The 21,689-nt window shown below is 44.8% G+C and overlaps 1 protein-coding gene across 4 annotated transcripts in view; it reads left to right on the forward strand.

Annotated features, from left to right (window-relative positions):
* LOC147008444 (bone morphogenetic protein receptor type-1B-like) overlaps window positions 1-21,289 on the forward strand; it is a 137,113-nt gene extending 115,824 nt beyond the window's left edge. For all 4 annotated transcript variants that reach the window (XM_085863568.1, XM_085863567.1, XM_085863570.1 and 1 more), the window contains 2 exons: window positions 19,687-19,820; window positions 20,906-21,289. In XM_085863568.1, coding sequence (XP_085719694.1) covers window positions 19,687-19,820; window positions 20,906-21,010 — 239 coding nt within the window. In that variant the 3' untranslated portion in view covers window positions 21,011-21,289. The remainder of the gene's footprint in view (window positions 1-19,686; window positions 19,821-20,905) is intronic.
* The last annotated feature ends 400 nt before the right edge of the window (window positions 21,290-21,689 follow it).

The raw sequence follows: 21,689 nt of genomic DNA on the forward strand, positions 1-21,689 counted from the left end.
AGCTCACAGGCCGGAAACCGCGGTTGTGTGCGGAAGGGCTGACGGAACCTCGGCACCACCGTGTCTCCTGCCCCTGATGAGCGCAACGCCAGCTCGTCCGGCACCAATCCAGTGACTGTTACGTCGACTCCACGGGCAAGCCTGACCACTAGCTACAGTGTGTGTGTGTGTGTGTGTGTGTGTGTGTGTGTGTGTGTGTGTGTGTGTGTGTGTGTGTGTGTGTGTGTGTGTGTGTGTGTGTGTGTGTGTGTGTGTGTGTGTGTGTGTGTGTGTGTGTGTGTGTGTGTGTGTGTGTGTGTGTGTGTGTGTGTGTGTACCTGGCGCCTTAGAGGGTTTGAGATTTGTATATCCATTGGAATTGTTTGTGTTTCCCCCACGCCCAAACCCACACCACCTCCCGTCGAATCGCCCCCGGATCCCTCCTCTTGCCGAGTCTTATTATCGTTCTGGTTAGAGAAATAAACATTGTTAACTCTGTGAAAAGCGACTCGTGCCACCTTCCTCATCCCGTTTGCTGTAGAGCGATTAAAACCGCCATCTTTGGGTAATAAAAAAAATAAACCGCCTCCATCGTTTTGGCTCATTCTACGTTGGCGGGACTGTTCAAGTCCCGTGGACGTCACATTGGTGTCAGGGTGTTGGATGTTCGAACCCCTCTAAATTATATTTGGTATCGGGAGAGTATACCAGGATTAAAATCTCGCCACGAATTGGAATATAAAATTACTACAGAAAAGCGCAGGAAAATTTTGGCGGGAGTTTTCAAATTAAATTTAATTGGCGGCAAAGAGGACTTCTGCACCATGGCGGATGTGCAGATGTTTGAGGAGGAAGGCCACGTGTCTGGCAGCGAGACGGGGGTAGGATTGGAACCTCCCCCATTCCGAGCCTGGACCGTGCTTCATCGCCCGTAATGGAGCCGGCAGCGCCTGGAACCGGCGCGATGTCGATCTGGACAATGTTGAGACGTTTAATGAGTGAAATGACGGCACAGGGGGGCAGAAATGACGGCACAGGGGGCAGAAATGACGGCACAGGGGGCAGAAATGACAGATCAATTGGGGTTAATGTGGGAACAGTTGGGTGCACGGATTGATTTAATGAGGGATGAATTGGGGGAAAAGATGGAGAAAATGAAAAGTGAGATGCAGGAGTGTGGATGTTAAATTGGGGGAAATACAAAGTAAATTCGAGGATGGATTGGAGGAAACAAAGGTAGAAATTGCATTGGAGGGGGAAAATAAACGGAAAACATTGGTAGGTTAAATTGATGCAACGAACATTAGGGTTGATAAAATGGATGAAGGCCTGGAACGTCATCGTGCCTGTGTGGATGCTCGTATGCAGCTGCAAGTAGAAGAGTGGGGAGAGCTGAGGAAGCAAGTGATGAATTTGGCGGAGGAAGTAAAAGGATTGGAGGCTCGTTTGGACGAACAAGATAAAATTATGAGCCAAGAGGGAGACTTGGATGAAGGCCTGGTAGAGCCGTGTTTTGTAAGTAGAGTGTCCGGGTTGGTTGAGGAGCAGCTACAAACTCGCGACTTTGCCTTGGAGGAGGTTGTGCGGGCCCAGAAGATCCTGCGGGAAGAGGTGAATCGGTTCATTCAACGTTTGGAACAGGAGGCAAAATTGACCCATGAGACCCTCACCACAAAACATCTTTGGCCTCAGGAGGATCCAAAACTGGAAACGCAGCCACAAGGGTGTTTGATCCCTGGGCTGGATTCGGACAAGGGAGAAACTGGGAAGCGGGCCACCGGGAAAGTGATCCCCTGGTAAATGTTGACGGGTCAGGGAGTCTTGAAGCTTTTCTGACGCAATTTGAGTGTATTTCCCGACTAAACGGGTGGAATGAGTGGAAACGTACAGGGAATTTGGTGGCAACGTTGCGGGGACCAGCCGCAGATGTGTTAAACGTGATCGCGGAGGGATGTTGACCAGCTCCCACATTTGCGAGGCGTTGAGCCGTCGGTTTGGGTTCGCAGCAAACTGTGATCTGGTGCGGGCCCAGCTCCAGCACCACAGATTAAAGTTGGGTGAGACAGTGCAGGAGCTGGCACAGGACATTTACCAATCAGTTCGGATCACGTATCGGGACCTAACAGTGGAGGCGTGGGACAGACTGACACTAGAGAAATTTTTAGCTGCTCTTCCGTACCCTGAGGTTCGAGCGCTAGTGGAGCTACAGGATCCACCCACCGTTCACCAAGCAGCCGAGTGCGCGGCCAGGCTGGCCTCGTGGAGGCGGCCAGGTCGGGTGCCAGAGAGGCCATCGGTGACGGTCCGACAGGCGGAGATTCAGGATCAGGGAGAGGGGCTGGGAGAAATTGTAATTACCCAAATGTTTCAGGAAATTTGCCAGAAACTGTCAAGTTTGATAAGGGGTAATTCAGCAGTAAGTGCGCCACAGCGGCGGGGTCCAGCCCAGCCAATAGAGCAATTCGATTATGGCCGAGGGGGTCCGGAACCGGAAGAGACATTACACCGATACCCACGGGGGCCTTTTATGGGGAGTTGTTTCGGGTGCGAGTGAAGAGGACACATGCAACGATATTGCCGGTACCCGGCGATGGAGAGACCCTCCAATAGACTTTCAAGCCCGGAGAGGATGAATCCTCCTGCTGAACCGCCAGGTCTATCCAAGGTGCCCTTACCTAGGTCGAGTCTGGAGATCACTGTCGGGGGTCAGAGAAACTAGATCGGGCTGAGCATACAGGGCCATGCTTGGCTGGTGAGATTTTGGCGAAGTGCCCTCCCTTGGTTAAAATAGTGAATTGTGGGAAAATTGGCATGGGTTTGTAAGTTCTGCTGGGTTTTAGAGTGACAATAGGGACAGTGGGTAATTGGTAACAAAGCGGGCACGAGTGGCTGTCCAATGGCAGGTGCATGGATCGGGTGAGGAGAAGTGCTGTGTGAGTTGTTTCAAGTTAAGAAGTGAAATGTATGGTGCACACATTTTTTTTTTATTGGACATGGTGTGGTAACAGGAAAGGTCATGGTCGGTAAAGTGTTAGAAATGCAGGTGTCGCATGTAAGGCCGATGGGGTGGGGGGAGTCATGTGGGTTTTGTGGGTGGGGATGATGTGCTTGTCCGCAGGAATTGCTGAGGCTCACGGTGAGCGGGAATTGCAATCCCCTTCAAGGAGATTCACCCCTGGTGGCTGATGGTGACAGTGTCTGGAGGCAACTGGGAGAGGGTCTGGTTGGGCGACCAAGGCGGGGAGGACCTTGGCGACCCAGGAAGGCCAGAGAAGCCAGTGAGACCCCTTCCAGTGTGTTGTATGGGGTTCGAGCTGATGGCAACCAGGGGGTGGGAATCAAAGGTAGCGGGGCAGAGAAACGTCTGGGGTGGACTAGAGCTTACCTGTGGGCATGGTTGCACCTGAGATGCCTCCATCATCTTCTGGTAACCCACCCCACGGCCATGACGGGATTCAGCCTGCAATCATTAAAATGGGGACCATGACCTAGAAATGTGATGACCATGGTGTGAGTGTTGTGAAGATGTGTGTGAGTCCCACTCGATCCCGCACAACTTGGCATGTGCAGCAAGGGCATGATGTCCGCATAATTTTGGGGTGAAGCAAATTTGAAAATTGGCTCCCCAGATAATGCTGGGTCTATTAGCATCCACTGGGGGACGCGGTCGCGTGTAAATATCCCGTGAATAGTGTCATTAAGGCTTAGAGTAGGGGATGTAAAGTATGAGTTGTGTTTTTGTGGAACCTTTTGTTTCTCCTCCCCAGATCACTGGAAGAGTGTTGGACAGGAGCGATGATCCAGAGGATGGAGTGCAACTTTACTCAGTGCTCTCATGTGATGAAATAAAATAAATTAAAAGATGAATGATTGTTTCGGCGAGGATAAGGCCATAAGGGGGTAGTACGTTAAGCAGGATAGGTAAGTTAGCTGCGGCTCGCTGCCCATTACCCCTCCTACTTTATTTCATTAGGTTAAATAGGTGTGAGTCAGTAAGTGTTAAGGCTGGTATGGTGGCGCCTGTAATATACCTTGCAGGAGCTGCGCTACCAGAGGAGGGGGCAGTGTTGCATCTGAGGGGAGGGGCATGCATTGAAAGGGTAATTAGGTATGCCATGCTGTTCGAGTTGTACCAGCATCTCTATGTAATAAGTAGAAATTCAGTGGTGATAAGTTGTCCAGTAAATGTCCATTTCTTTAAGGCGGAAATGATAATTGTCACGTAATTAGATAGGGAGACGGGTTCGGGTAACTGTACGCGTATCCCCTTTTAGTATTCCCTGTCGGCTTGCCGTGACATAACAGGACAGTGCTGCGGATGGCTCCACCCCTTGATCACGATTGGCGGAAGGCGACGGCAGAGGGCCAATAAAAGGGCTCGATTGGAAGTGACGAGGACTCGAGTATGAAAAGGTTCTGTTTGGGAAAAGAAGAGGAGGAAGGAGGAAGAAAAAGAAAGCGTCTGGTCGAGGCTGTTTGTCTCTGAGCGCGCTCTCTCGTTGCGCTGGTTCGTTCCTGGATTCATCGTGTCTCGTGGCCTTGCTGTGCCTCGTCACCTTGGTTGGCTTTGGAGTTCTGCTGGAGTACGGGACCGAACGGCGGGCGGACCTGCCTCCCTCTCCTGTTCGCATCTTGGCACTGGAACTGGCTCCCTGGCGGCTGTGAGCGGACTTGGGCCTACACCAGGAACAGCACCACGGTGGCTGGTTGGAGCTCACAGGCCAGAAACCGCGGTTGTGCGCGGAAGGGCTGACGGAACCTCGGCACCACCGTGTCTCCTGCCCCTGACGAGCGCAACGCCAACTCGTCCGGCACCAATCCAGTGACTTACGTCGACTCCACGGGCAAGCCTGACCACTAGCTACGTTTTGTGTGTGTACCTGGCGCCTTAGAGGGTTTGAGATTTGTATATCCATTGGAATTGTTTGTTTTCGCCCACACCCGAACCCACACTACCTCCCGTCGAATCGTTCTGGTTAGAGAAATAAACATTATTAACTCTGTGAAAAGCGACTCGTGCCACCTTCCTCATCCCGTTTGCTGTAGAGCGATTAAAACTGCCATCTTTGGGCTATAAAAAAAATAAACCGCCTCCATCGTTTCAGCTCATTCTATGTTGGCGGGACTGTTCAAGTTCCGTGGACGTCACAGTATGTACAAATTACAAGTCAGAAAATGAAAGAGAGAAAAAGGATTAAAGTGAGAGAAAAAATAGAAAAAAAAAATAACGGAACAAAAAACCCAACAAATGTTCATTTGAAATCTACGAAAAATAAAGTAGAGAAATAAATAGCAATACCTACAAAATCAAAACAGATTACATCATTATAGGAATGATCTCAAACAAATAATACCAAATCATTTTCATGAAGCTCGCAAACACCCTCCAAGCACGATTTTCCCACAAAATCATCAATAATATCCATGGTTTTGGAAAATTTTAATTCAACTTTTAACCCTGTGGAAACAAGTGCACTAAAAAATGACATTACATTGTTGAAGTGGTAAACCATTTCTCTTCTCCTTTCTCGATAGATATATAGCAAGCTTTGCTGTACCAACAAAAAAAAACATAGCGGTTCATACTTTTTTGGCATGTTGGCATTCTTTTTTTGAACCCAAAAATAAATTATTGAAAATTAAACGTGAAATTCATTTCGGAGAAACAAAATTTAACCAATAAAATAATGGAAAAAGTCTATCACAGTCAATAAACAAAATTAAATACGTCCTCGTTTACAGAACAAAATGGGCAGCATGCGGATATTGTGGCTAAGTTCCTGACATATGTGTTACATGGGATAATCCAGTGGGCAAGGTGCCACTGGAGATCTCCTGTTTTGGCGATTGGTTTACAATACATTGATTCCCATACAGGTTCAGAGGGAGGACAGGCAGGAATTAGTCTCTTCCAACGTGACACTCCATTTAGTGGTGACATGCCGATAATTTTCTTCAAACATGACTTGTACAGGTTCTTGCTGGTGGCAGTATGAAGTTAATTTGTCCCTGTGCTAACAGGGGGAGATCTCTGGGTGAACAGTCAAAGAGCAGCTTTGGGAAATGTGGTTCTTCAGGATGAACACGAGTGCTCTGAGTCCATAATAGTCGTAACTGATGATTTTTATGTCCAACCTTCCTCATGATTTGTCCAAGTGTCCTCTTGGATCGAATCCCTGTTGAAGTTGCAATTTCCTCCACAGTCTTCCACCCTACACCAGAGTTTGGCCATAGGTGCCAGACTTTGTTTATGCCTGCATCATTGAATCCCTGGCACAATTCACAACTCCTGAATATATCAGGAAAGCGAAGGTTAAAAAACAGTGGCTCAACTTCATACATCCCTGGGGAGTATGTGTCCGCTTTGTGACTCACAGAGAGTCCTTTCCAAGCATTGAGAAGGCTCTGATAAAATAAGGGGAAAACTGATGTATCCACATCCTTGAGGTGTGTCAGGAATATTTTGAGACCATAGCCAAAACTGCCCACCTGTTGCAAAATGTGACAGGCCAAGGGGCAGTTTGGCAGGTGTTCAGCATATAGGAGGCGTTTAACGGAGGACAAGCAAAAAGCCATGATGCGGGACTTCACATGGACTAGGTTTTGACCTCCGTTGGATGAAGTATGGCAGATTACATTTGGCTACAGCCAATGATGGCCTCCCCAAAAAAAGTCCACCAATTTTGCCTGGATCGTGCCCAGCAGTATTTCTGGTGGTTGCAGGCAAATAAATTTATGCCATAGAGCTGCAGCAACCAAGTTATTGGCCACCAAGACACGGCCTTTAAAAGATATATGTGGCAGGGCTCTTCTCTACCTGTTCAATTTCTTCCTTATTTCTTCAGTCGTATCTTCCCAGTTCTTTTTCATGAATTGTGTAGAACCCAGGAAAACACCAAGATATGCTACACCTTCTGCCTTACATTCCAGGTCTTCCGGAAGTGGCGCTGGAGGTGTCACGACAGGAAGGCAATTTTTAAGGTATGTCACCCAGAGTGCCTTACTTTTCTTCCAATTAACTTTTCGGGAAGAAGCCAGGAAAAAGGTTCTCAGGGATTCTGTGAGTGCAGCGATATGTTGGCTGTTCCTGATGATGATGCAGACATCTTCAGCAGATATCTTCAACGAAGGACTCCTTGGAAAGCAATTTTGACCAGAGATATTCTCCCTAAGTGTGCAAAGTAGTGGTTCTATTACCAACACAAAGAGCAAGCCTGAAACTGGGCAACCCTGCCACACCCCTCTCTGAGCCTGTATTGGGGACATCAATTCATTATTAACCTTCATTATACTAAATATGTCAGTGTGCAATAAAGCTATGAAAGCTCTGAAATTCACCCCAAATCCATATGCTTCGAGGATCCACCACAAGAAAACATGATCAATACTATCAAAAGCTTTTTCCAAGTCTAAAAATAATATACCAAAATCATTTCGATCAAAACAAGCACACATTAGATCACGAACCAAGAAAATATTGTCATAAATGGAACGACCGGGGATGCAGAAAGTCTGATCAGGTTGGATAAGATTGCCAATGACTTTCTTCAGACGATTTGCCATCGCTTTTGAAAAGAGTTGATAGTCAGTACACAGAAATGAGACTGGTCGCTAGTTTTCCATCCGTCGGAGATCACCCGACTTTGGGAGGAGACTCACCACTGCTCTCCGGAGACTTAATGGCATTACCCCGTATCGCAAAGATTCATGGATTATGTTCAAGAGTTCCGGACCTATAAGGTCCCAAAATTCCAGATAAAATTCTGCAGGTATGCCATCAATTCCGGGTGCCTTTCCAGAGTCCATTTCACCCAGGGCTCGTTCTAGTTCTGTGAGGGTTAACGGCACCTCTAGCTCTCGACGCTGAGTCTCAGTCAGGGATGGGAGATGAGGTAAAGAGGTTCATCTTATCCTCATAAACATCTTTTTTTGAGAATAGTTCTGAAGAGAACTTTCTAATGGTATTTTTTTACCTCGTCAAAATTTGTGATTACATTTTCACTAGGGTCCAAAAGTGAAAAAATAAGCCGAAATGGCTTGGTTTCAGCTTGGAGGTGGAAAAATGATTTAGTAGAGGCTATCCGATACTTTTAGATTTTGTATTCTGAGCCTAACTAATGATCCTGCAGCCTTTTCCTGCAATAACTCTCTAAGCTGAGTCCTTTTTTCTTGGAGCAAATTATAATTTGTCTCATTTTCTTGTTTTGCAAGTTTGTTCTCCAGCTTTAGAATATGGGTTTCTAACTGGGCTAATGTGATTTGACTTGTATGAGTCTTAAATGAATTAAACTGTTGAGAAAACAACCGTATATGGGTTTTGAGATAGTCCCACCAGAGATTAGTAGAATGGAAATAAGGCTTTGTTTCTGCTAACGCTATCCAGAGATTGCGAAAAGCTTCTTTAAAAGTGGCATCATCCAGAAGACTCGTATTAAATTTCCAATAAGCACTTATACGATGGAATTGGGGACAGGATAGACCCACAGTGACCATGTAGTGGTCAGAGAAGATGGAGTGGAAAATATTTCATGAGGCTACAACATTCTTTAAGCATGGAGTGATGTACCAGTGGTCAAGCCTCGCTCAGGACACATGACCATTGGAGCATCGACACCATGTATATTGTTGATCAATTGCGTGCATCAAGCGCCATACATCAAGGAAACCGGTGATGGAAAGAAAACTGGAGAAATCACCATGGGCTTCAGGATGTGGTTCTGGTGAATTTCTGTCCAATTTGGGTTCAAACGTACAATTAAAATCACCTCCTTTGCAGATAGACTGGTTGATATAAAACAATTTTAAATGGTTTATCACTACCGAGAAGAAAGTTTTTCGGTCAGATATCTCACTTGGTGCATATACATTAAAAATGATAAATTTAAAGTTATTAATCACCAGTTCCAGGGAAACAAAACGGCCCTTTATCACCTCCTGAAAGAGGAAAGATTCAGCTGTGAGTCCTGGTTTTAACAAAAAACCAACTCCAGCAGATAGGGAAGGCATGTTACTAAAGAAACATTTACCCTTAAAAATGCTGCACCAGTCACGTTCAACCTTATCAGTGATGTGAGTTTCCTGTAAGAGGATCACATCAACTTGCTTCCGTTTACATAAATTATTGACTTGGGTCTGGTGGATGTGGTTAGCACCACTACCATTTCTATTAAGTGTGCGAAAGAGTTTTCATAATTTGGTAGTAGTTTTTGTTTGATGCTGAGAATACTCAGCCTTTGCCTTTGTTATAATTTTCTTTCGTTGATGAAACTGTGATTTTGTTAGATTAAGTTCCTCAGAGTTTTTTTAGGACGTGTTTAGCAGTCTGAATAAAGGGAACCAGATTGGGAAAGTGATCAATGATCACAACATTCACTCTAACACTCTTGAACAGTTTGAGACTCATTGCACTTTTCTGGGAGATCAGTTTCATTAGCTTGTTCAACATTCTGCAAAGAGATTCCAGCATATACCTGGATCGTGTTTGTAGTGAAAGTCTCCATATCGAGCAAAACCTTTTTAACAGCTCCTGATGAGTCATCGGGAGCTCTTCTTTTACTCGTAGCCGATTTCACTTCTGAATCCATGAACGCAGTTTGATGAGAAAGAGTGATGTCGTTATTGGTTCAAACGCTAGTTTCCTCCACATTAGGAAGGTTACTTGGTAGAGTTATGGTAACCTCTTTCTCGGTCAGCACGTTAACTAGTAGAGGATCAGTAATCTCCTCCTTGCACTCTGAATCCGTGTGACCTTTTTTTCCACATCTGGTGCACGAGGCTTTGGGACAAAAACGTTTTAAATGTCCAAATGCTCCGCACTGGAAACACCTTAAGGGAGTGGGCGATGCGAAGATTTGATAATTTATGTCCTCAAAATTAATTTTAAACAAGATGTTGAGTCCCATATCCTCCATATGGTCTGGTAGGACTATATAAAGCTGCCTTCGGAAACTCATTACATGTTTTACACAATCGTTCCACCAACCGAGAGGAATCATGGACATTCTGGAAACAATTTTCCCATAAAGGGATAATACGGACAGGATCTTATCATGAGATATGAAAGGTGGAGCATTTGATATTACAAATCTCATCGCGGTGGTTATCAACGGTGACGCCATGATAAAATGACCGCTTTCTGTGGTTATCCCCATACTCATGACCTCATAGACGAGTGAAATATCAGAAACAAAAACGACCACTATCTGATTCATACGCGATGTGGCACAAATATTTTCCTCGCCGATTATATTCCCCACTGCAAGGATAATATCCTTGATGGGAACTCCGACAGGAGGAACACACACAAACGCATGCTTCCTGGTTAAAACCTCGCACGCCTCACTATGAGAGGGTGCATTCGCCATGATGGCGATATTATCACTCCCTTCTTCTCCGGTTCGGACAAGAAGGTACCAAACTGAAATAAGTCAAAACTAAAATAAATAACAGAAATGCATTATAAGCAAACAGGCTTACAAAGCGTCATCAAAGCGGGTAGGCTGCACCCAGAGTAGGCCCGCTCTCAATCTTTCTCCCTCTCTCGAAGGCAAAGGTGTAGAGAAGTGAAAGGAAAAGCGACAAAAACACACAGCGATAGGAAAAGATGGAGGAAGGAGGGGACAGAAACACACTGACAACTCACCAGCTGCTCACAGCCGCCATGACACCACACCCGAAAACCGTGAGAGAGAGAGAGAGAGAGAGAGAGAGAGAGAGAGAGAGAGAGAGAGAGAGAGAGAGAGAGAGAGAGAGAGAGAGAGAGAGAGAGAGAGAGAGAGAGAGAGAGAGAGAGAGAGAGAGACAGAGACAGAGACAGAGACAGAGACAGAGACAGAGACAGACACTGACTGACTTTTGAAGCACTTTCATTTATAAAGGTAAGAAAATCACACACGTCATACAAATAATCACAAAATCACTAAAGTTCCAAACATGTGCAACCCAGCAACACCTTTTGACACTATAATAAAAAAAAAACTCAAAACACCAACATCAATTTCACAAAAACCTCCCTTTACACACCATTTTTGCGCAAAGGTTTGCAAATCATCTTTCAATTGACAAAAAAGAACTCCATACGTAGCCAAGCCACAACAAGAGCCTTAAAGACTACAACTACATCACATAAAATATCAGCATTTGCAAGGAGCTTTGCTTTTCTTGTCTTGTAGATTGCCAGTTTTGCAATAGAAATCAAGAAATTGACAAGAGCAATCTCTGAGCTCTTTTGCAACCAAGTGGTATTCCAAAAACAAGAAAATGCACAGAGAAAGAAAAGTTCATCCTATGTAACAACAGTGATAACTCAAAAAGAGAGGTCAGTCTCGCACAATCTACATATGCATGGAAAAGGTCTTCAGAGAGCATACAGAAAGAACATGCCTCTGTGTTCATTTCATTGAACCGATGCAGTCGTACATTGATAGCAACACCATATGGGCGAGTCTCCAGGCAATATCACCAGTCCTTTTAACAATTGGTTAAATATGAATCGCAGATCATTGCGGAGGGGAGGGGAGCCCAGAAGGCAGTTTTTCTTTCCATTGAGCCCCAAATGAAGCAGGCCATAATGAGGGAAAACAAATTGAAAGGCACAAATGGTACAGTCTTTTTTTTTGTCTTTACTGGAGAGTGGCGATGAGGATATGATGTTGTGGAGTTATCATCTGGCAAGTTATAGCTAACACATAACTGTGGTGGTGCATGGTGATCACCAATGTCAGCAGTGAATCTCAGGCCTAAGCACCTAAAAACTTGCAGAACTTCTTGTAGTACCTGGGCTGCACTCCTCAAAGATCTGATACCAGTTTTTTCTTGAATATATCCTGCAGAGAGCCAGCTGTTCCTATTACAATCATGAAGGTCCCAAGTTGTGCTCACACCAACACCCAAAAAGTGTTGCATCAAGGTGCGTGAGCGATGAATTTCTGGAAATAGAGCATTGTAAAACAGGGGTTCTGAAAGGAACCTTTTGCTGTTATATGTCTCCATTTGCTGAGTTGTTGAGTTGAACTGCCAGGCATGCAGGACATCTTGGTATAAGTCAGGGAGCAACAGGGCATCAACATGTTGCAGTTCCATGAAAAAAAGTTCACGGTTGTAGCCCAGCATGCCGGCTTGTTTCAGTACAAGGCTCGCAGTGAATTTTCAGGGCAAGCCCTCCAGAAATATATAACGACGAGCAGTAGAGATTTGGAAGGCCATCATCCAACAGAGAATGTCCACGAAACCATGCTCCCCTTCCCCCAGTGGAAGGCAAATAGTCTCTGCTTTAAGCCGATATTTGCCATCCCAGAAGAAGTCGAGTAAACATTTTTGGATCAGTGACACTTATGTTACAGATGGCTGCAGGACAATCATTTTGTGCCATAGCAGAGGGGAAACTAGGTTGTTAATGACCTAGTTAATGACCGAGTTAAGGAAAGGGAAGGGAAGAGATTTGCTCCATTATTCATTGTGAGCAAATTTGGGTTTTGGAAATAAAACTTTTTTAAAAATCAACGGAATATTGATTGAGATGTGCTAACTGTCATGGGGGGCAAGAGGAAGCTGACGCTTCGAGCGATAATGCCTGAGATGTCATCTTCTGTTAAAAGAGCAGCATTGATGTTAAAATTGACTTGCCTTATCAATTGACTTCCGGTTCTGGGTTTGGAGCATCGACAGGTCTCCTTCAGGGTTCGTGCTGATGATCTCAAAGTTAAGTTTCCGGTTGTTATCTGTCCGGTTTTAACTGTTTATTTTCTCACCGACATGTTACTGTGTGTTCCTAGTTCGGTTTTATTTCAAAAATCGTGCTATTTTGTGAGATTTCGTCGTCCTTGTCTTACCGGGTGCTTGAGGCCTACCCTTGAGGCTTGAGGCCTACCCTTTGTTTCCCCTCGGTGTACGATCATGTTTATTTGTTTTTTTTCCCCCATAACCTTCAATTTATATCTTCCCCACTTTCCTAACGTCCTCCATCCCTCCCACTAATCGCTCTATTTCTTATTTCTTATCTTTTAAGAAAAAAAAAACAAAAAAACCGCTACCTTTCGCGATTCTTCTTCTTCTTCTTTTTCTTCCTCGATTTTTTTTCAACAACACTTCCATGACCTTATCTGTTGAAAACTCTCTCAAACAATAATAAAAATAAAAACGATCTCTTAAAATGCTTCATCTTCCTCTTTCACACATGTGGTACTCTTCACTGTATCGTAATGCACTACCCTGCTACTATTTAAACAGACTGCTCTCAATTCGACCTCTCCTTCATACCTTGCCTAAAAAATCCACCTGTTACAGCGTTTCTTCTCTCCATTCTCTGAATTCGTCTTTATTGCATCCATCAAGAAATGTGTTGAATCGCATCTCTGACCTCAAACTTTTTAAAACCCCAGTTTGCTATGAATGTTTGGTTTCCATCAACCATTCTTTTTTTCCAACTTCAGTGCCAACTCACTCCTCTCACTCTCAAAGCAACCATCCCACTCTTCTCCCTCCAAGCCTCCCTCTCACCTCTCTCAAAAACTCCCCCCTCACCTTTCTCCCACCATTCATCCCCCTCACTCTTCCTTCTCAAAGTTGCCCCCCCCTCCCATTCACAAAGCTGCCCCTTTCCACTGCCCTCTTACTTCCATCTCTTCACTCCACCTCCTCAAATCCTCAACTGCTTTCTTCCCCCTCTCTTGTCCCCCTCCCCCCAGCACCACAGAGCCTTTTATCCTCCTCATCCGGCCCCTCCGCGAGCTATTCTGCAATCCGCCACATTCTTTCAACAACCCTCCTTACCTCCCCTACTCGTCCCTTGTCCTAACCTCCCCCTCCCCCCACCCCCTGCACCCAAAGCCTCCTCCACTCCCTCTTCATTAAAAGTGTGGACCTCAAATATCCGGGGCCTTCGCTCAAACCTTTCAGATCTTTCCATACAGGTTGCCACTGACAAACCAGACATAATCTGCCTAACAGAAACTTTCCTCCCCCAAGACATGTCTGACTCCCAAGTATCTCTCCCTGGATATTCCCTCCTCCGGTATGACAGACCTGAGCCTCGTCCTGGTGGAGGAGTTGCTCTCTTCATAAAATACTCTATTCCTCACTCTCCATGCACTGCCCTCAGACGCCCACACCCCCAGGAACACCTCTGGCTGTGGCTTCCCCTCCACGCCCACCCCATGTTTATATGTGTACTGTACCATCCACCAAACAGTGAGGACTCCATCTACATCTCACTATCCAAAAACATGGACCAACTTCTATCTTCTCATCCAAATTCTCTCTTCCTCATATGTGGTGACTTCAATTGTCATCATGCCAGTCATCATGTGCGTACCTCTCTCACCTGTCATGGCACCTCAGCAAAAGCTTTCTGCGACTCATTGGGACTGACTCAATCAGTCAACTTCCCGACCCGTATCTCAACGAATGGTACCCCATCTTGTCTGGATCTGATTTTGACAAATTTCCCTGACAATATCTGCTGCTCTTCCTCCGCTCCAACTGGTTCTTCTGACCACGTCCTTGTCAAAGTGGACATCTCTCTGGCTATTATCAGAGAACCACCTCACCGCCGTCGAGTCTGGCATTTCACTCAAGCCGACTGGCAGGGTCTCCATGCAGCCATCAAACTTATAGACTGGTCTCCTATCGCTACTTTCTCGAACATCAACTCATCCTGGGAATTCTTTCAAAGAAACTTGCTCTCCCTCATGCACAGATTTATCCCCTCTCGTCTTCAGTTGTCCTACCCTTCCTCCCGCCCTTGGTTCACTGAAGCTTGTGGCGAGGCAGTTGTCCTGAAACAACTTGCCTTTGCCTCATGGAAAGCAAGCCCAACTGAGGGCAATCTCAGTTCCTTCCATAAAGCTCGGAACAAGTGTGTATCTACCCTTAGGAGAGCCAGAAAACAACATCTTTGTCATCTCAAGTCTGAACTCTCAAACCTTTCTCCCTCCTCAAAATCCTGGTGGCATCTAACCAAATCTGTTTCTGGTGTATGTTTCCCCTCCATCCCCTCCCTTACCTCAAATGGCCGCACTGCTGATACTGCACGTGAAAAAGCTGAATGCCTAAACTCGGTGTTTGCAGCTAAATCTTGTGTCCAAAACCCATCACTTTCTCTACCCACCTTACCCTGTTGCACCCAACTCTCCCTGGGCTCTGTTTCCTTTTCTCCTGACAAGGTGGAGAGCTTGCTGTCAAACCTCGACTCAGATTCTGCAACCGGTCCAGACGGCATCAGGCCACGTGTCCTCAAAGCTTGCTCTTCTGCTCTTTCTCACCCTCTCTCTGTTCTATTCACCCTCTCATTTGCTCAAAGTCATCTGCCATCTGCTTGGAAATCAGCAAACATCACTGCCCTGCACAAAAAGGTGCAAAAACAGATCCCTGCAACTAAAGACCAATCAGCCTTCTCCCAATCATCAGCAAGGTTATGGAATCCATCATCGCATCAAACATTAAATCCTTCCTCTTCTCCAATGGCTTGATTTCCAATCATCAATTTGGTTTCAGACCAGGTCACTCCACCCTGGATATTCTGCTTCTGCTCTCCCAACAATGGATGAAGGTCCTCAATGCCAGACAGGAAATCCGAGCCGTGTCCCTGGACATATCACGTGCTTTTGACACGGTCCAGCACCCTGCCCTGCTCACCAAACTCTCTTCCTATGGTATCCAAGGCCATCTCCACTCATGGCTCGCAGACTTCCTCTCCTGTCGCAGTCAACGTGTGGCCCTAAATGGAGTTCTTTCATCCCCTCTTCCTGTCCATGCTGGAGTTCCTCAAGGTAGCGTTCTGGGCCCTGTTCTTTTTCTGGTTTTCATCAATGTTCTCTCCGACTCTCTGGAAAATCTTCTATATCTCTTTGCTGATGACTCCACCCTCTGCCGTACCATTGGTCATCCTTCAGACCGGCAAGCAGCAGCTTCTTCGCTCACTGCAGATCTGGATAAAATCATAAACTGGTCCAACACGTGGAACATGTCTTCCAATCCGGACAAATCTCACACTCTCACTATGTCTCTTTGAAAGGACTGTTTAGAACCCCCCCCCCCCATCCACTTTCTCAACAATCCTCGAGAAGAAGTCCTTTCTTTCAAGCTTCTGGGTCTCACTATCTGCCATGACCTTTCCTGGGAAAGCCACATTTCAAACCTCGCCTCAAAAGCCAGTCGCCGACTCGGAATCCTCCGTCGTGCAAATTCCTTCCTCGGCCCTCCTGAGCTCCTGACCACTTTCAAAGCTTTTGCCCGCAAACTGATGGAGTACTGCTCTCTCCTCTGGGCTGGTGCTCCTGCCTCCCACCTTTCTCGGCTTCACGCTGTAGAAACCAAGGCATTTCGGATCATTGGCCTCTCCCGCATTGAGGCTGTCTTTTGGCCTCTCACTCAATCACCAAAGGTTGGTGGGTGGTCTTTCTCTCTTCTACCGTCTCCTCTCCAGCCTCGCCCCCCCTGCTCTCTCTGCGATTTGTCCCCACCACATTTCCACAGGGCGCTCAAGGACCGCCAACAACCCCCTTCTGGTAAAACTAACAAAATCACGAATCACTGCTGACCGTCACTCTTTCATTCCTCTTTTTTCCCACCTTTGGAATAAACTCCCTCACTCTATTCATTCCCATTCTTCCCTCCAGGCCTTCAAAACAGCTGTTCACCACCATCTCTTATCATCCCCCATCCAAATCCTCGATCTTTTCTTCCCCCGATAATCCACCCAAGCCCACCTCCTTCAAATTCACTGCTTTCCTTCCTGAAAGTCCCTGTAATGTTCATCTTCTCTTCCCCATGTTCCCTGTCCCATCCCTCTCCCTTCCACAGATCTCCTAATGTCTCTGTTCCCCACTGTTTTGTCCTTCCCACTCCCTCCCCTCTTGTATCATGCACCCCCTTGCAGTGCGTTGTGTGTTAGCTCTCACACGAGCCCTCGACAAGGTATTCAAAAAAAAAGTAACTTGGACATTTTTATCATATTTAGAAAGGCTGTGTTTTTTTCCATGTCAATGTTTTGTCATGATTGTATCTCTATAATAGGATCCAAAGTGTGTGTCAGTTTTGCATCTCCTCCAAAACCACTGGTCACACAAAGTTGAAAATGTTACCATATTCACCACCAAGGACCTGGGCAGTGCAAAAGGTCAACAAAACAGATTTGGACAAAATCATTTTTGCCTATCTATGACGAAGTCGAGATGGGCAATTATAACTATACCGATGTCCTTCAGTCAGTCCATTCTTCCTTCCTTCCATCAGTTGGGTGTATTAACATTCTATAGTTTTTTTTTCTCCACTCCTCCGAGGTTGCTCAATGAATCATTTTGAAACTTGGCATGATGATTCATGACATCAATGCACGAAAACTAATGGAGTACTTCTTTTTATATTTCCATTCAGGTGGTGAGGTAATTAGCCAATTAACTCAAAATGTATTCTATGTTTGTATGTCCATCACATAGTGTGAGATTCCATCATCTCATGAGATTGGGAATTAAAAAAAAACTGATGTTTCGTCATCTTTTCACTTAAAGCTCTTATTTTTACTTTTTCATTTAATTAGGTCTTCACCATCATTTAATTAAACCTCTTGACTAAATTTTAACCTCTTAATGTCATTGATGCCCTCTTGCTTTGAATAACGGGAAAGAAAGGGGGAGGGAAGGGACAGAGAGTTGGGATGGGGTTGGGGGTGGTGGTGCCAGAGGGTGAACAGCAGTCCTTTTAGTCTATTTTAGTCCTTTTACCCTTTTAGTCCTTGTTTGACTCTTTTGACACTTTAGACCTTTGTTTCTCAATCTTTTTTGTCCCACGCCCCACTTTGATTTTCAAAAAAATCGTACGCCCCACCATGATTGGAGACACTACAGTATATATACTACATATGTATTAAAAAGGCTTTAGTAAAACTTTATTGCAAATTTTATTAAATTGCTACTCACTTCAATGGTAGCCCTGCCCTTGACGCTGGCTGCAGATTTGTTTGATTCGAGGAACCAATTTTGTCGGTTTCAGCCTTAAATCACCACGTTTCATGATTTCCAGTCGATTTCTCTTGGCTTGCTCTCTCTTTCTCTTGAAAGCGATCATATATTAATTCTGAATCCTCATGCCCCACCAAAATATTGCCACGCCCCACCAGTGGTGCGTGCGCCCCCACCTTGAGAAACACTGCTTTCGACCCTTTATAGACCCAATAGCCCTTTGGACCATACCTTTCAGATCATACAGATCCTCTCGACTCTAGAGTCTCGATGTTTAGATTTATTTTGCCTATTTAAACCCCAATAGACCCTTTAGACAACTTAGATATGCAGACCCTTTTGACCTTTTTAGTCCTTTTAAGACCATTTCAACATTTTACACCCTTCAGACCTCTTAGACCATTAGACCCATTGCACTTCTTTAGTGTATAAAATGGTTTAACGGTCCTTTCACTGGACAAAAACTAATGTAACGTTTTTCATGAATTCAGGACCCACTCATCCTGCATAGTTTTCACTGTGTGAATACAATCGTGTTATCAGGCCTTTCGGCCCCCATCGGCCCATCATTTTACATCAAATCAAACTGAAATCAATATTATCACCAAATGAACCCCATCAACGACTGCCCCCCATCGGGAGATGAGCGTCTGCCCGAATTGGGACTATTCATTATAATTCACATTGGTGTCAATAAATGGCCAGACAATGAGACAAAGAATGCATATGCAATATGTCGACATCCACCAAGATTGCCAATACAGTATAAGGTACCTGAGACATCCAGAAGCTTTTGCTCTCCGGAGTTTAGGTGTAGTCATGTGTATTGCATCGATTCACAAATAACTTGGACGCACAAGGAGGCCATTTGGCACATCAAATTAACCTGTGTTACATCAGCACCACATTAATGCAACCTCACAGTGTATAAACTCAAATTCACTGGGGGTGAAGATGTGGAGTGGGAATGAGAACAATTGGGCAAGCACAGACATTACCAGGGTGTTTTATCAATATCTTAGATTGTGTCTGTCAGTCTGTCATTTTTGTATCTCCTCCCAAACCACTGGTCACACAAAGTTGACAATGGTACAGTATTAATTGCCAAGGACTCAGGCAGTGCAGCATCAAGCAAAATTTCATTTGGCCGAAAAACATTTTCATTATTCACATCGATAAAAGCCCAGCCAAGGCAAGAGTGAACTTTGCTTTGCTGGCTTGGCAACAAGTTGTAAGATGCTGCTGATTGACTGTGAGGCTTGGTGCACTGTGATTAGCTCATCGCAAGTGACGTCAATACACCCTGACTGTATCAGTTTCCCTGTTCTTGGAATTCCAAAAAAATAGACTGGCAAGCATTAAAAAAAAAGTGGACCTGAGGTTTACCAGCCAACAAATTAACACACAGGAAATTTAGACACAAAAAATGCCACTTAAATTTTTTGCTTCAGATAGCATTGCAGTTGCATTTTGCACACCATATTTATACCCATGGGGCATGTAGAGAGTTGATGCATAAGGGTACACGGGAAGGATTTTAGGTCTTGGGTAAAACATTTTGAGCGTTGCTTGAAGAAGAGAAGCACATCAGTAGAAATCCCTTTCCTTTGCTGTTTACTTAATAACTCACCTGCACTATTCCAAACTAATCTTTAACTTGTGATTTATAAAATGCATTTGGAGAGCTGTTAAGTTAGAAACACATTTCCAAGATCTTAAGTTAAGAAGGAAAAATGTGTTCTGTATGCAGAAATACCTGCTGAAGGATTCCAGCTTCCTTTCCAAAACCTGCTAACAAGTAAGCCCAAAGCAGCTGATGTGTGGAAAGTGGTCAGTGTGGACGGTGAACGCCCACCCATTACTCCTCTGTGGAGAACAAATAAGGTAATAATTCAATTATTGCCTTGGTGTGTCGTTGGTTGTTATTTCCATCTGCGGGTTTCAGAAGGTGGAACATTTCAGATGCAGGTTTCTCAAAGTATCCACCTCCGTGTGTGTGTGTGTGTGTGTGTGTGTGTGTGTGTGTGTGTGTGTGTGTGTGTGTGTGTGTGTGTGTGTGTGTGTGTGTGTGTGTGTGTGTGTGTGTGTGTGTTGATTGAATAGTGGATAAAAGTGTTGTAATATAATACATTGGGTATTGTGATTGTTCAGTAGTGAGAACACATAACTGCTACACCAGAGGTTGGAGTCCCATGATGTAGTGAGTAGCAAGGGAGAGGATACAGGTTTGATATCTGAGTGGGGTGAAACTGTTGGCAAGTTTCCCTACTCCAAATGCCTGTCTACAAAGCAATAATTAAGAACCTAGTTGTTTGTTTATTGGTGGATCGTTTTCAGGGTAATTATTCTGCCATTACAGAGAGCAAGTGGCATTGTCTTCTCAATTATTCCTTGACACCAGGTTATACTGTTTGCTATCTCAGTGTGGTTGCTGGGCACCTAGCAGCTCCTACATAATATACAAATTCATGCAGTCAGGTGTTTACATGCCACCTGTAAATGGCTATCTTCGATTGAAAAATGGCAGCCATTATAATCAGAGATTGGTTCAAAAGCAGCATTGGCAGCAGTCTTTAAAAATTGCATTTAACACTTCTGAAAACTATATATATATATTTGTGTTTAAGTTGTTCGCAACAGATTATGCCATATCACTATTGAATTGTGATATTACTAATAACCTCCAGGTCAGGGCAATCTACCTGCCCCCACCTAATCAGGTCCACATGTGGTACCATTCCACACTGTTGATAACTCTCAATGCTCTCAGGACAACTTGAGATGGGCAATAAAATGGTGCCAATGAAAAGGAACAATTGCCCCAAATCACACAAATTGAATTGAAACACACTTGTTTTCAAATGGCATGTAAAACTTAAAAAGGATTAACTATTATACGTACAGGATGAAAAGCAAAAGGAGCTTTCAACCTCATGATTGCATTCAATGATGACAATTATAATTTGCAGGTCATGCTGATGTTGGTGGACATCATGGAAGCATGCTGGAACTCAGAACCAACTGCACGGCCATCGTCTCTCAACGTGAAACTTCTCTCCGAGAAAAGGGATTAACATTGAAAGTTCTCCTCGCAGCAACGCACTCCTAAATTTTAGTTCCAGGAGAAACGAGAGAAATTGATAAGGAGATGAGTAACAAGTGTGCACTTTTCAGGCAGACAATCAATTGGAGGTTAAAGTTTTTATTTTGAAATGTCTACAAGGACAATTTTTTTTTCTGCTCAAAGTTTTCCACTTTGATCATGAAGTTAAATGGCACAGATATATAGGGTGTTTCAAAAAGAGTGATGCAACTTTAAATGTTTATTTGCAAATAAACAGAAAACTCAGGAACGTGAACCAAACATTTCTTGAAAAGTTATGACATGATATTTTCTGTCACTGATTACTATTGCAGTAAGTTACTGCTAGAGTTGGTGAGAGCCCAAAGTCTGAAATTGGCATTGACACAAAATCCTTGTAATTGACTTCACGATGTGTGCCCATCTGTGGTTCAGACAGGCATTGATCTTGACTCCAAAGTTCTGTCCAACTTTCCTGTAGGTCTCATGTGGCACTGCCTGGAGGTAGTTTGGCATCTCCTGCTTAAGATCATTCTGTGTAGCATAGTGGTTGGTGTAGACAGAGCCTTTGGCAGCTCCCCAGAACCAGTAGTCCAGAGGGTTCAAGTCTGGGCTATGGGGTGCCCAGTCCAGTCATGAGTGATACCCAGGGCAATGGGGTGGTTTCTGAA

This window comes from Eptatretus burgeri, chromosome 18 (assembly GCF_056783735.1).
Source record: "Eptatretus burgeri isolate ZD-2024b chromosome 18, Ebu_testis_v1, whole genome shotgun sequence".
NCBI lineage: Eukaryota > Metazoa > Chordata > Myxini > Myxiniformes > Myxinidae > Eptatretus > Eptatretus burgeri.